This window comes from Gopherus evgoodei, chromosome 6 (assembly GCF_007399415.2).
Source record: "Gopherus evgoodei ecotype Sinaloan lineage chromosome 6, rGopEvg1_v1.p, whole genome shotgun sequence".
Classification (NCBI taxonomy): Eukaryota; Metazoa; Chordata; order Testudines; family Testudinidae; genus Gopherus; species Gopherus evgoodei.
Genome location: NC_044327.1, coordinates 132408880 through 132424591, shown reverse-complemented (window position 1 = coordinate 132424591; position 15712 = coordinate 132408880). Strand labels below are relative to the sequence as shown.

General features: G+C 47.0%; 1 protein-coding gene across 2 annotated transcripts in view; it reads right to left on the bottom strand.

Annotated features, from left to right (window-relative positions):
• Window positions 1-15712, bottom strand: part of DNAI1 (dynein axonemal intermediate chain 1) — a 321188-nt gene that overhangs the window by 179684 nt on the left and 125792 nt on the right. For both annotated transcript variants that reach the window (XM_030567426.1, XM_030567427.1), the window contains exon 14: window positions 12190-12279. In XM_030567426.1, coding sequence (XP_030423286.1) covers window positions 12190-12279 — 90 coding nt within the window. The remainder of the gene's footprint in view (window positions 1-12189; window positions 12280-15712) is intronic.

The following is a 15712-nucleotide window of genomic DNA, read 5'->3' as shown; positions in this document are numbered from 1 at the left end:
GCACACACCCAGATTACACACAGCCTCGTTTCTTGGGTCAAAATTTTCAAACTTGGGAGAGACAACTACATCATTTAGGCACCCATTAAGTGGCCTGATTTTTTTGCAGAAATCCTGATCACCTGCAGCATTTGTTGACTTCAGTGTCTCTCAAAAACAGGCTGATGATATTTCAGGTTGGGCACGTTCCGCCCAAGCCCCACCTCCCCAATTAAAAAAGAGAGGCACTCAGTATGAGCAAAAGGTTTAGGAAATGAAAGCCTTAATCTATCTAGTCATTAAAATCTATATCCGTTTCTCCATAAGTGCCATGAGGATAATACTAATATTTACAATAGAACCTAAGAGTAACGACCACCTCAGGAATGGAGGTGTTCGTGACTCTGAAAAAAGGTTATGGGTCTTTCAAAAGTTTACAACTCGACACTGACTTAACACAGCTTTGAAACTTAACTATGCAGAAGAAAAATGCTGCTTTCCTTTTATTTTTTTAACACAGTACTGCACTGGATTTGCCTTTTCCCCCTTTTGTTTCTGCTGCTGCCTGATTGCACACTTCCAGTTCCAGATGAAGTGTGCGGTTGTCTGGTCAGTTTGTAATTCTGGGGTTTGTAACTCTGAGGTTCAATTGTACTTGGCAAGATCAACTTTTGCTTTGTGTCCCACCAGTGTAATGGGGAGTAGAACGTGGGCCATTGTTTATGTAAAACCGTATTAATACTGTAATTGTTCAAGCCTATGAATTAGCACCCTGCCACCTCGTGGTCCCTTGCCCCCGCCCCCACCCCCACCCCCACCCCCTGCTCACTCCTCTTGGCATGCAGTCGGCTGGCTGAGGGCTCCTCTTGACCTCCATCACTAGAAAGCTGTTGATGGCGGCCTGCCAGTGATGGGGGTGGAGAGATGCCCTCAGCCTGTCTCTCCAGGCCCATCTGCTTCAGGCTCCCTGGGGGTGGGGCTCGCCTCCACTGACGCTCTGCAGAAGTGGCAGGCTGGGGAAGTTGGTGGCTGTCATCCCTCCCCTGCCCCTGCAAGGAAACGCCTCCTCACCATGGGCACCATCAGGGCCAGGCAGGCAGGGATGGGTGGAACCCCGGGAGATGGAGCTGCTCTGTGCTCCTGGGCTTCAGCTGTCCTGCCTCCTAGAACTGTGCTGTGAGTGCGGATCCCTGCTCTGTGCTGGCTCAGCAGGGCCAGTGAGTGCAGAGCAGGGCAGGGTGTGGGGCAGTGGGTCTGTGAGGGGGCAGGAGGAACTGGGCAGTGGGGGAGGTTTGTGTGTGTTGGGGTACTAGGGAGTGGGGGTTCTGTTTCGGGTGCTGGGCAGCTGTGGTGAGGTTTGGACAGAGGGCGCTAGGCAGGGATGGGGGTGCAGGGTGCTGTGCATTTGTGGTGAGGGAGTCTGTGGGGCACTGGGCATACGGGGTAAGGGGATGTTGGGTGGGGGCATTGGGTGGTGAGGCATGGTCCTGCCCCTGAGGGGTAGGGGCACGCTGACAGCACAGGGCTGGGCAGGCCAGTGTGCACCGATCTGGTCACTGCCAGTTCGTAAACAGTGTCCTTGGACTGAGCGGGGCTACCCTCACCATGCCATGCCCAATTGCCCTGGCCGGCCCCTCGCTCCGGGGACAGAGCTCCCCCCACCATGCTCCACTGCCTCCATGGGGGCCCACAAATATGTTTGGCACAAGGCCCACAAAAGGTTAATCCGGCTCTGTTAGGACCTTGCCTATTTTTAAAAATGTCCCTGTTACCATCTAGGTAACATGCAGCTTAACGTCACTGTTTGAGAATCAAGTGTCAGCAACATACAGATAGGAGTTCCCCCCTCAGAAATAAATGCTACGTATATTTTTGTTTGTATTATCATAACATTTAGGAGCTCTAATAATAGACAGGACCACACTGTGTTCTGTACCAATACAGAACAAAAAGACTGCAAGCTCTTTAGGGCAGGAACAATCTGGGTATAAGAGGAGAGACAACACATGATACAGACAGACAGATGGCAGGAATACAAGGAAAGAAAAAATAATAATGAAACAATGAGATAGTGTAACAATCTGTTAGTCTATTCAGGAATTAGTGTATTTCTGCATAATGGGAACTTGTAATGAATGAGAATACATTGCAGTGGGGGGGGGGGATAAAAAGAACAAGGAATTACACATTAAATTAGTGAGCACCAAGGCCTGAGGTTGGATGTTTTCATGCAATGTTTAGATTTCATGGCCTGGGCATTTTGAGAACTACGTATTTGTCACGGAGCATGGGGGAGTCCGGCCCTGCACCCCTCTTCCTGGGACCCACAGTGACTCTTAGCCAGCCAGTAAAACAGAAGGTTTATTGGACAACAGGAACACAGGTTACAGCAGAGCTTGCAGGCACAGTCAGGACCCCTCCACCGAGTCCTTCTGGGCTTTCAGGGTGCTTGGATCCTAGCTAGGATACCCTGAATTCCGCCCACACAGCCCCAAGCCCAAACTCAATCTGCTTCCCTCCTGCCGCTCCCTTCCTTTGTTCCCCTTCCCGGGCAAAGGTGTTGACCTTTCCCCTCCCTTACCTAGCTCAGGTTACAGGCCCTGGCATCGTCCATCCCCTAAAGTCCTCCCCTGCTCTCCCACTCCCCACACAGACAGTCCCTACTGCATCACAGTATTCCTCATGGCCCTGTATCTGTACTGGTGGAAGAGATGGCTGGGTCCTGGGAGGGAAAGGTTTTTCCGTGTACATTTCAAAAGCAATACACGAAACACCAGATGAATCTTCAGAAAGCAAAGTAGTTGAAATACAAACGTGACTGGATTAACATGTCACGGGATCCTAAAAGGGCCAAGGAACCAAAAGTCTAGCTTGAGAGCAGATCTGTCCATGTGGATGTGGTCCGTGGAGAACCAGACCTTTTGTCCCACTGATCAGGTGGGCCCTTGGTATAAATACTGGTCTGCATACAGTCTGCTCTTGCTTTGAGCAGCTATTCTTTCACTTATTTCTGGGCCCAACAAATCCTCTGTACTAGACTGAGACAGCTGGGTAATTGGGGGTCATTGCAGGTGGAATCGGGGGTGATATGCATAGCTGGTAAAAAAGCTTTGATCCTACAACAATGCAGACCATGTGTCTACGCAAACTCTGTGTAAGGGAGATGTGAGGACCAATCATCCTGGTGCTGAGTGATGTAATGTCGCAGATACTGCTTGAGGATTTGGTTGGCCCTTTGACTGGGGATGGTAAGTGAAGAAAAGACATGTGCAGACCACCAGTGGGCACAAGGCCTTGCGCCAGAACCAGGCCATGAACTGACACCCTTGGTGGGAGGTGATGTGCTCTGAAAGGCTGCGGAGGCGAATGGGATCACTAATCCATAGCTGGGCTGTCTCTGCAGCAGAAAGAAGCCTGTGCAGGGCATGAAGTGGGCCATTTTGGTAAAGTAGCCCACTTCTGTCAAAACTGTTGTAAATTTGTACAGTAATTCTGGTAATTCTACAATAAGGCAGCTGCACAGGGTTTAGATGGGGTGTCCAAGGGCTGGAGGAGACTGCAGGGCTTGTGGTATGGTGTGCTGGCACAGGTGGCAATGAATGATTGTATCATGGGGAACACCATGGGCCACTAAAAAGGGTGGGATATTAATCATTCGGTCTTAAAGCCCTAAAAGTGTCCTCCTAGAGGAAAGTCGTGGCATAGCTGCAGGACTGCAACACTTGCAGGTCCCAGGGGAACATAAATGCAGTCCCTCATGTATGTGATCCCTTCCTGGGACTCATGCAGTTGCTTATTGATAATGACTTGTTCATCAGGCAGATTTCCTGAGGCAGAGTGTATCAGTATGAGCATATCCTGGTGAACAGCTAAGACGAGAAAGTTATGGGATTTGAGAATGAGGGTTGGTCCCTGGGTGGGGGCTTCTGGATTGATACCATATCTTTGGGACAGGGCATCAGCCTTGATGTGTTTGGTTTTGTGGCCATATGTGATGAAAAAAATCAAATTGTGAGGAAAAACAGGGCTCACGGAAGCTGTCGTTGGTTTAAGGCCTTCGCCTCATGGAGGTACTTTGTATTTTTGTGATCAGTGCATACCTGGACTGGGCGGTGAGCTCCTTCGAAGCAGTGACACAATTCTGCAACAGAGTTTTTTTTAATCACCAGAAGTTCCTTAGCCAGGATTTCATAGCTTAACTCTGTGGAGGTGAGCTTCAGTGCACAGGTGTAATACTTGTTTGGGACCAAATCATTTGGAGAGGACAGCCGCAGTCAACATGCTGGAAGCATCACCTTCTACAATGAAGGCTTGTATGATGTCTGGATGAGCCAATATGGGTCCAGTAGTGAAGGGAAGTTTCAGCTGATTTAATGCATGCTAGCACTGGAAGACTAATAGAATAGGGCATATTTCCAAAGGAGAGCAGTGAGGGGGCTCCATTTGTTTTGAAAAAATTGGTGTACCTCAGGAAGCGTTGGAGGTCACATACAAAGTGGGGAACTGGCCAATCATGAACAGCTTGGAGCTTGTGTGGGTCCATCTGGATCCTTTCTGGGGATAAGATAAAGCCGAAGAACTCTGTGGAGGCCTAACTGAAAGCATACTTCTTGAGCTCGTCATAAAGGCCAGGCTGCCGTAAGCAATCCAGCACCATTTCGATGGGAGTGGTATGCTGTTCTGCATCGTCAGAGAAGACCAATATGTCATCTAGGTAAACTATTATGCACTGGTCCAATATGTCTCAGAACTCATCATTTATGTTGTAAGATGGCCGAGGCATTGGTCAGCCCAAAGGGCATTACTAGATATTCATAGTTGCCATACTGGGTTTGGGACGCTGTCAAATAGCACTGACATGGTTTGGAGGAAGACTTCCCAGTTCGACAGTGCTGGGCTGTCGCATGCCTTGTAGGGGGAGGTCCAATCTAATGCTTGCCTAGACAGCAAGCTGATAAACAGAATCACCTTTCTATAAGTAGTATAGAACTGAGAATGGCATCATGAACAGCAGGTAGCACTGGTTTATAAAACCCTGGCATCGTTGGTAATTAGCATCACACTTTTCTGGTAGATGCATCGTGTAACAGGGCTGTGCAAGCCATGTCTGGAGTGCAGCTTTTTCAGCATGCAACTGTCTGACTTGCTCTAGCAACAGCTGGTTATGTGAGGTCAGCCTGATGACCTGGGCCTGCAGTGCTTGGTTGTACTATTCATGTGGGCCTCGTACTCCTGAAGGGTTAGCCTGATCCATTCTGCCATGACTGGCTCCAGGATCACTCCTGTGAGCTAAGTGGTCCATGCATACGGTCCTGACCAGAATGTTGGTGGTCTGACCTAGTGGTTGGACAAGGGGTCTGGAGACAGGCTGAGTGAGATACTAGGAGATCAGAGTTCAAGACAGGCCAGAGGTCAGACTGAGTCAGGTGTCAGGAAGGGTCAGGTTACCAGGAAATCAGAATTAGGCAGTAGCAGCATGTAGTGCAAGGGGAGCAGTCCTAAGCAGGGTGAACCTAGATGCATGGACAACTTCCTGTTCCTGTGCTTGCTTTAAATAGAAGCAAGGAACCAATCAGAACCCTCAGAGCTCCACCAATGAAATCTCAGGACTGAAGTCATAGGTTGAAGTCAAGCTTCTAGTTTTGGTGATTATTAGCCCATCATGAGGCGGCAAGTTGGAACTTACTAGCTCTTAAGCACCCTATGGATTGAGGTTTGAGATGTGTGGTCCCTAACAATACATTCCTGGGGCTTGTTTATTGCATAAGCCATTCAGAAATTCCACGGGGAAAAGGAATTGTTGACAATCGCTGTCCAATGCACTTCCAGGGATACCAGACAATAGTAGTATGTTAATTTAATAATCTCAGAGCACATGCAGTAGCTGTGGCATGTACATGGTCCTAGAGGGAGCACCTGAAAGGAGTTTCATCTGCATGAAGTGCCGCCTGATAGAGCTGCTGGAGGAAAAGGTAAGGGGACTGGAGATGCAAGTGGAGACTCTGGCTGAGTTTAGAAGGGGATTTGAGCAGATGATGGAACACAGACATGATGAGGCACAGGGGACAAGCTCAGACCAGTGGATAGAAGCAGGACCAAAGGACTCTGAGGAGGGGCTGCTGGGTGAGGAAAGTGGACGGTGGAAGCATGTGACTAGGAGAACCAGGCAGAGGAAAAGACGGGCCAGCGATGGAGAAATAGAACTCAGGAACAGGTTTGCTGAGTTGGGAAATGAAGATGGAGCACAGCAGGCTGCTGAAGGACAAAGGGCGAGGAAGAAGAGGCGAGCAGCTAGTCCTGCAGAAGGAGGGGAGGAGTCGATGGAGGCGACACCAAGTATGAGCCCTAGGAGGACTGTAAGGGCGAATACAAATCGAAAGGAATTGCGACCACCTGCTGTGGGGGATAGACCGCAGAATCGCACTGTCGCCAGGAAAAGGCAAGTCTACGTGATTGGAGACTCTTTACTGAGAAGAGTAGACAGGCCTGTAACTAGACCTGATCGGGAGAACAGAAGGGTGTGCTGTCTGCCAGGGGCTAAGATACAGGATGTGGACCTGAGGCTGAATACGATCTTAGCGGGAGCGGGAAAGAATCCGTTGATTATCCTTCATGTGGGAACGAATGATACGGCTAGTTACTCGCTGGACTGTATCAAGGAGGACTATGCCAGACTGGGGAAGAGGCTCAAAGACATCGAGGCTCAGGTGGTCTTCAGTGGGATTCTGCCGGTTCCTAGAGCGGGGCGACGAAGGAGTGACAAGATTATGGCGATCAACAGATGGCTTAGGGAGTGGTGTTATAAGGAGGGCTTTGGGATGTACGGTCACTGGGAAGCGTTTACGGATAGACGACTGTTCGCTCAGGATGGACTCCATCTAAGCAAGGAGGGAAATAGAATTCTAGGATGGAGGCTCGCCGACCTCATCAAGAGAGCTTTAAACTAGGAAGTTGGGGAAGATGGTTGGGAGATGCTCGGGAGATCTCCACGCCGGAATATAACCTGGAGAGGAAAGTAAACAAAGTGAGAGGGGATACCCTTGTGGTCCCAAGATTTGATCCAAGGAGGAACAGTGGAGTAGAAACCAGAGTAACAGGTGATGCTGGTGGTAAAAGGTCTGTGCATGACGGGGGAAAGAATGTCACTGATGCCAAACGCCGAAAATTAAAAGGTCTGTACACTAATGCGAGGAGCCTAGGTAACAAGATGGAGGAACTGGAGTTACTGGTGCAGGAAGTGAAACCGGATATTATAGGGATAACTGAAACCTGGTGGAATAGTACTCATGACTGGAGCACGGGTATTGAAGGCTATGTGCTGTTTAGAAAAGACAGGAAGAAAGGCAAAGGTGGTGGAGTAGCCTTGTACATCAATGATGAAATTAACTGTAGCGAAATAAGAAGCGATGGAATGGATAAGACAGAGTCTGTCTGGGCGAAAAATCACACTGGGTAAAAAAGCAACTAGAGCTTCCCCTGAGATAGTGCTTGGCGTGTGCTACAGACCGCCGGGATCTGATTGGGATATGGATAGAGACCTCTTTAATGTCTTTAATGAAGTAAACACAAAGGGGAAATGTGTGATTATGGGGGACTTCAACTTCCTGGATATAGACTGGAGGACGAGTACTTGCAAGAATAATAGGGGTCCGATTTTTCTGGATGTGATAGCGGATGGATTTCTTCATCAAGTAGTTGAAGTACCAACGAGAGGGGATGCCATTTTAGATTTGGTGTTGGTGAGCAGTGAGGACCTCGTAGAAGAAATGGTGGTAGGGGACAACCTTGGTTCGAGTGATCATGAGCTGATTCAGTTCAAACTAGATGGAAGGATAAACAAATGTAGATCTGGGATTAGGGTTTTTGACTTCTCGAGGGCTAATTTTAAAGAATTAAGGAAATTAGTTAGGGAAGTGGATTGGACTGAGGAATTAGTGGATTTAAATGTGGAAGAGGCCTGGAATTACTTTAAGTCGCAGCTGCGGAGACTGTCGGAAGCCTGCATCCCGAGAAAGGGGAAAAAAACCATGGGCAGGAGTTGTAGGCCAAACTGGATGAGCAAGCAACTCAGAGAGGGGATTAGACAAAAGCAGAAAGCTTACAGGGAGTGGAAGAAAGGCGGGATCAGTAAGGAAAGCTACCTTGGTGAGGTCAGAACATGTAGGGATAAAGTGAGGAAGGCTAAAAGCCGCATTGAACTGGACCTTGCAAAGGGAATCAAAACCAATAGTAAAAGGTTCTACAGCCACATAAATAAGAAGAAAACAAAGAAAGAAGAAGTGGGGCCGCTATACACTGAGGATGGAATGGAGATTAAGGATAACCTAGGCATGGCCCAACATCTAAACAAGTACTTTGCTTCAGTTTTTAATAAGACTAGTGAGGAACCTTGCGATGATGGAGGGATGATAAACGGGAATGTGGATATGGAAGTGGATATTACCGCAACTGAGGTAGAGGCCGTTCTTGAACAGCTCGATGGGACGAAGTCGGAGGGCCCGGACAATCTCCATCCGAGGATATTAAAGGAACTGGCGCGTGAAATTGCAAGCCCGTTAGCGAGAATTTTTAAGCAATCGATAAACTCGGGGGTTGTGCCGTATGACTGGAGGATTGCTAATGTAGTTCCTATTTTTAAGAAAGGGAATAAAAGTGAGCCGGGTAATTATAGGCCTGTTAGCTTGACGTCTGTAGTATGCAAGGTCTTGGAAAAAATTTTAAGGGAGAAAGTAGTTAAGGACATAGAGGTCAATGGTAATTGGGACGAATTGCAACACGGATTTAGTAAAGGTAGATCGTGTCAAACCAATCTGATCTCCTTCTTTGAGAAGGTGACGGATTACTTAGATAAAGGAAATGCGGTGGATATAATTTACCTAGATTTCAGTAAGGCGTTCGACACGGTTCCGCACGGGGAACTGTTAGTCAAATTGGAAAAGATGGGAATGAATATGAAAGTTGTAAGGTGGATAAGGAACTGGTTAAAGGGGAGACTCCAGAGGGTCGTATTGAAAGGTGAATTGTCAGGCTGGAAGGAGGTCACTAGTGGAGTCCCTCAAGGATCGGTTTTGGGACCGATCTTATTTAACGTTTTTATTACTGACCTTGGCACAAAGAGCGGGAATGTGCTAATAAAGTTTGCGGATGACACGAAGCTGGGAGGTATTGCTAACACGGAGAAGGACAGGGATACTATTCAGGAAGATCTGAACCACCTTGTAAACTGGAGTAATAGAAATAGGATGAAATACAATAGTGAAAAGTGCAAGGTTATGCACTTAGGAATTAATAATAAGAATTTTGGATATACATTGGGGGCGCATCAGGTAGAAGCGACGGAGGAGGAGAAGGACCTTGGGGTACTGGTTGATAGCAGGATGACTATGAGTCGCCAATGTGATACGGCTGTTAAAAAAGCAAATGCGATTTTGGGATGCATCAGGCGGGGTATTTCCTGCAAGGATAAGGAGGTGTTAGTACCGTTATACAAGGCGTTGGTGAGACCACATCTGGAATACTGTGTGCAGTTTTGGTGTCCCATGTTCAAGAAGGATGAATTCAAACTGGAACAGGTTCAGAGACGGGCTACAAGGATGATCCGAGGAATGGAAAAACTGCCTTATGAAAGGAGACTCAAAGAGCTTGGCTTGTTTAGCCTGGCCAAAAGAAGGCTGCGGGGGGATATGCTTGCTCTATATAAATATATCAGGGGGGCTAACGTTAGGGAGGGAGAGGAATTATTTAAGTTTAGTACTAATGTAGGCACGAGGACGAATGGGTATAAACTGGATATTAGGAAGTTTAGACTTGAAATTAGACGAAGGTTTCTAACCATTAGGGGAGTGAAGTTCTGGAACAGCCTTCCGAGGGAAGTAGTGGGGGCAAAAGACTTTTCTGGCTTCAAGACAAAGCTTGATAAGTATATGGAGGGGATGTTATGATAGGATCGTTAATTTGGGCAATTGATCTTGGATTACCACCAGATAGGTCTGCTCAATGGTCTGTGGGGAGATGTTGGATGGAATGGGAACTGAGTTACTGCAGAGAATTCCTTCTTGGGTGCTGGCTGGTGAGTCTTGCCCACATGCTCAGGGTTTAGCTGATCGCCATATTTGGGGTCGGGAAGGAATTTTCCTCCAGGGCAGATTGGCTGGGACCCTGGAGGTTTTTCGCCTTCCCCTGCAGCGTGGGGCACGGGTCGCTTGCTGGTGATTTCTCTGCAGCTTGAGGTCTTCAAACCAATTTTGAGGATTTCAATAACTCGGTCCTGGGATAGGGGTTGTTATAAAATTGGATGGGTGGGGTTCTGTGGCCTGCCTTGTGCAGGAGGTCAGACTAGATGATCAGATTGGTCCCTTCTGACCTATGAGTCTATGAGTCTACAAGCATTAGTGAAGTGAGCCTCAAATACTTCCCCTAAGGGAAGGAAGTACCATTATCCCCATTTTACAGACGAGGTGCAGAGCAGTTAAATAATGTGGACCAAGTTCACACAGGAAGTCTGTATCAGAGCTGGGAACTGAACTCCTAGTCCTGGACCTTAATCAGACTGCATCAACTAGCCAATCAGAGCTGTGCTGTCATTCCCACAACTGTTGCTTCTGGTAGGGAATGATAAGGTCCAAGCCAGTGAAACCCACTGACCTAACTGCAGACCTTTTGCACAACATTTCAGGGACAAAGCAGAGCTGCCTAGTGGCTCAGTATTCCAGAGACAGGCTAGGATTACGGGAAACACCCTCATGAAACACATGTTCTGATGGTTCATTAAGTTTGCCATAGTGATTTTGTCTATTTCTAACTGACAGTGCTATTACTGTGCCCAACTCCATCAACATGAGAGAGATGAGGCAAATAAATACCCTGAAATGGAATTCTTCTGTCAATCTACCTACCACCTGTCAGGGGGATGGATTACCTACACCAACAGGAGAACCCTTTATAAAGAAATTTCTTTGCTTCCCTGAGGATGTAGCTCTAGAGCAGGGGTCGACAACCTCTGGCACGCAGCTCGCCAGGATAAGCACCCTGGTGAGCCAGGCCAGTTTGTTTATCTGCCACGTGACCACAGTGGCCACAGTTCGCCGTCCCAGGCCAATAGGGGTGGCAGGAAGTCACAGCCAGCACATCCCTCGCCCGCACCGCTTCCCACTGCCCCCAATGGCCTGGGACAGTGAACCGCAGCCAGTGGGAGCCGCAATTGGCCGAACCTGCCAATGCAGCAGGTAAACAAACTGGCTCGGCCTGCCAGGGTGCTTACCCTGGCGAGCCGCATGCCAGAGGTTGCTGACCCTTGCTCTAGAGCTTTAAGCTTCTATGTATCTTAAGGTTATCCAGTTGATTGTGAAATAAAGGACGCTGAATTCTTCAAACAAGAAGCCATTTTTTATTTAGTGGCAACAAGAAAAGAAGGGGTATGGAGGTTTTGGGACAAACTGCCAAACCTATTTTCCTAAGTTGCACCCTCTAAAGGAAAAGTTAGTTGAATTGCTGAGCAAGTTGAAGCCTTCCCAATCACTTCCTGGATTTCACAAATCTGACCTCTTTAGTTAACCATTTCCTAAAAGGGTGATTTTTTTTGGTAGTGGAGGGAAAAATTGAAAGACGTCCATTCTACAGTCAGCTCTCTCATTAATGGTGGATGTTCTGTGCAATGAATCACACTGGATTCCGGCAACTTCAAAGCAACCTGGTGGAAGACAACTGCTCCCACTGAGAGCTCACTGATCCGCACACAGCCTGCTTACCAGTGCTGCATGCAGGACCAAGGGTTTGGTGCTCAAAGAGGTGTGGGTTGTCCCTGTTCACTTCAAGTAGTTTAACACTAAAACACAATGACAAGTTTTAAAGACTCATATTAGAACTGTTGATCATTAACAACCTCTTCTTTTCATGCCTAACTCATTATTATAACACTGTTGTTTGCAGTGTTCATGAAGCTGGGTTGGTCTCAGGACATGAAAGACAAAAGGTGGGGGAGGTAATATCTTTCCTTGGACCAACTTCTGTTGGCAAGAGAGAAGTTTTCAACCTATGCAGAGCTCTTCTTCAGGGCTGGGCCTTCCCAACAGAAGTTGAGCCAATAAAAGATATAATAATGACAGGCAAGGTGGCTGAGGTCATTACTGCACTTAATATTATTACTTTTGAACTTTGTAAATAATTTGCTTCAATTAGGCAAGGGAGAAATTATCACAACATAACATTTACCTTAACTAAAGTCCATGATACAATCCGCCCATCGGAAGAGATGGAGAAGAAGTTCAAATTATTGTCCAGGTCATCCTTCTGCCATTTGACCTAAAAAGGGCAAACACAACACTCATTGTTGGCATGGAAGCACTCAGCAGGGGATAACTACAGGGCAGTTGGTAAGATGGAGGTTTCAAACCATATGGAGATATACCTATCTCACATAACTGGATAGAACCCTGAAACGTCATTGAGTCCAGCCCCCTGCCTTCACTAGCAGGACCAAGTATTGATTTTTGTCCTAGATCCCTAAGTGGCCCCCTCAAGGACTGAACTCACAACTCTGGGTTTATCAGGCCAATGCTCAAATCACTAAGCTATCCCTCCTCCCATAAATGAATGAGTTTCCTTTCAGTTGAAGCACTCCACATTTAGCAATACCCCAACTGGCACCCCCTCTTGCAGCTGACTAGGGGCTGAAGACGTTAAAGGGAGCCTGATGGCATGGACTTTGGTCCTATTCACATTCACCTGTTTTTCCTAGACAGTTTTATAAGCAGTCAACATCATACAGTATTTCAACCTTCTTAGCCCCTCTTTCTGTCACTCTTGTGGCTAGTTCTTTCCAGCTGTGATATCAGAGGTAGATTCTAGTCATCCCAGATCAGACTTGCCACAGAAGTGAGACACAAGAGGTTCTTCCGCATACTGAAACCCTCTGCCACTCTCCCCCTCTGCAGTGCATTGACCCTGCAATCCAGTCCATGCAGACAGAGCCCTGCACTCATGTGAGGCTCTGTTGATTTCAATGGGACTCCATTTGGGCAATCTTTTACACACCCACAGAATCCAGCTGAAGTCAATGGGAGGCAAGCATCCGCCTGTACAGCTCAAACTGCAGGATGGGGGCCTAAGGGATTGGTACGAAAGTGTTGGTGTTTTAATGCTGCTTGAACAATCAGGGACTTTGCTTATAGGCTCATCAGGATATGGCCTGTGCTGTCCACGTCTCTACAGCACCTACCAGCAGCAGGTTTTGAACACGATCACAATTGTGGAAAAATTCTAGCACTAGATTCACAAAAGGAGTTAGGCACCTAACTGCCACTTCAGGTGCCTAAATCCCAGAATCAGTCCCCACAAAACCCCCTCTCAGCTGCCCCCAAACACTGTAGGTGTCTAAACTCCCTTAGTGCCTGAATGTTTGCAGTAAAGGTTCTGCAGATGCCTATGTTTCTGCTTCTGTGCAAGTACACTGAAACCCCACACCAGTCACCTGGGCAGCTAAACCGCAGAGTGATGCACAGTCCAGGAGAAGGTAGGCACGCCTCTGCTCGGCTCACCTGCTGGGCCTGGTCCAGTAGGCGTGCTCTAAACAAGCTTACCAGACTGGGTCCTGCACAAGAGCTCACAGAAAACAGCTGGAGGGGAGGAGCTTCCTCAGCACTTGTAGCCCAAGGATTGGCATCCTCACCAGCCCGTGTTCATTATTCAAATATCCCATGATGTACAAACACCACGGCTGATTTATCTGGCGCTTTCCCTTGCGTTACTGCCCTTGCTCTACCTGTACCTGGATGGGAGGACTTCAGAGCCTGGGCCCCTTTGCAAGCATTAAGTGCAAGTAAAGAAATACATTGAAGAATCAAGACATCTTTCAATGTATTGCAGGAGGGATCAGATGCCAGAGTATAAATAAATTGCTGTTGATGGACTGGCTGCAGCTCCTGTTGAAGTCAATAGGAGCATTGCAATAGATTTCAATGAAAACAGGATGGGGCCCTGTGTGGTGTCTATTGGGACATTTACACTCAAGGAATGAGATTCAGTCCTGTGCAGAGGGACCCAAGGGGCATAAGGGGTGCCTAGGCCTTGCACTAGAGGAAACTTCACCCTTCAAATAAATATATAAATAAATAAAAAGGGTAAATTCTCTCTACTACTTCAGAGCATTTATCTGCCTCCTAAGATTTGCCTTTTGAATGTGACTGCTCAGCAACAGAGATTAGAACAGGGATAAATGTTTTGAGATTTATGAGACATTTCAGTGAGACCAAAAGCACCAAGATTGATCTAATTTTCTGATCCTGAAATCCAATAAGACTGAAGAGTAAAGGATGACCTGTCACAACATCTGCCCACTTACAGTTCTGGGGGCATCGATCAGGAGAGCATGGGCACAATAACTTACAAAGACTGCTCCTATGATTTCAATGGGGTATTTGTCTCTGTCCGAGTACCACAGAAGATTTCTCTAAACATCATGCATTAAAAATTAATCGGATTATCGCAGAGCATACCAAATATTTTATCTACGACAATCTATTTGTGTGGCATCTATTTCCAAAAAGGAAGCTGTATTCTCAATATTGTAATTATGGGTACTTGGTTTTTTGGTATTGCTCCCTTGGGGAAAAAAGTGTTGATCCTATAAAAAAAAGTTGTTTGTACTGTGAAGCCCTATAGAGCATGAAAACTAAGCAAGAGACTCACTGAAGACAAATTAATCCTCTAGTGAAAAACACACTGTTCTGAGGAACTAAAAATGAAAGTTGAGGAAATCCATTTCAGCATATTTTGATATGCTCCCTATATGGCCATGACAAATGATTGAAAACGGAGTAGCAGGCTTATAACTCTTGGACCAGAAGGGCTATCGTATGAGCGGCAACTATTGCAAGTCACAGGCAGTACTTGCCAGCACTGCTCTGTTCTATCTTGCATAAATGGAATTGCACAATATGATATACCCAAAAATAAAAGTGCTAATTACGTTAGAGTCGCTTCTTTTCAATGCTATGTACCGAGAGTGCTGTTTTGCAATGCATCAAAATTGCTAAGAGCATCCATTTCAGATCCATCTACCTAGGGCAGCACATGTTGATGACAATGGTTGTCAGCGTTGGATACTCCCTTAGTCAGATCCCTTCATCTGATGCTAAGGAAGATGAGCCAGATCCATTGTCGACACTGTTACAGGAAGTGTGATTGAGAGTATGTTCTACCCGGTCTCTGTCACGCTCTCCGTAATGGTTGCTTCACGTATGCTACCTGCTAAGCTGTTCTCTGAATTAGTGAAGGGGTGGCAAGGCCAGCTGGTGGCTGACAGCTTTAAAAATCAGGCCCTAGGTATCTAAAGTTGGGCACCTAAAATGGAGATACTGCAAATTAAAGGCTTCATTTGTCTAACCCATTGAGGTAATCCTCCCACCCCTTAACTCACGTACACCTTCTTCAATCCATCTCCTCCTCAAAGGCCTGGGGAAACAGAGAAGCCTTTAAGGTTAATTGACTCAGACTGAAGTCAGGGAAGCAACATTCTGAGTCGAGTTTTTCTCATAGAAAAGACCTGCCACAATGTCACCAAAGTACTACTGCATAAACAAGAGGGCCGTTCACTCCAGAGTCTTGGTGCAGGATCACACAAGGAGAAAATGGTTTCTAAGGTAGCCAAGACAGAAAACATTTAGAATTTACAGATCAAAAACAACTTGAATTGTATCTGGATGGTGAGTACGGATACAGAGCACAGATGTGTTGT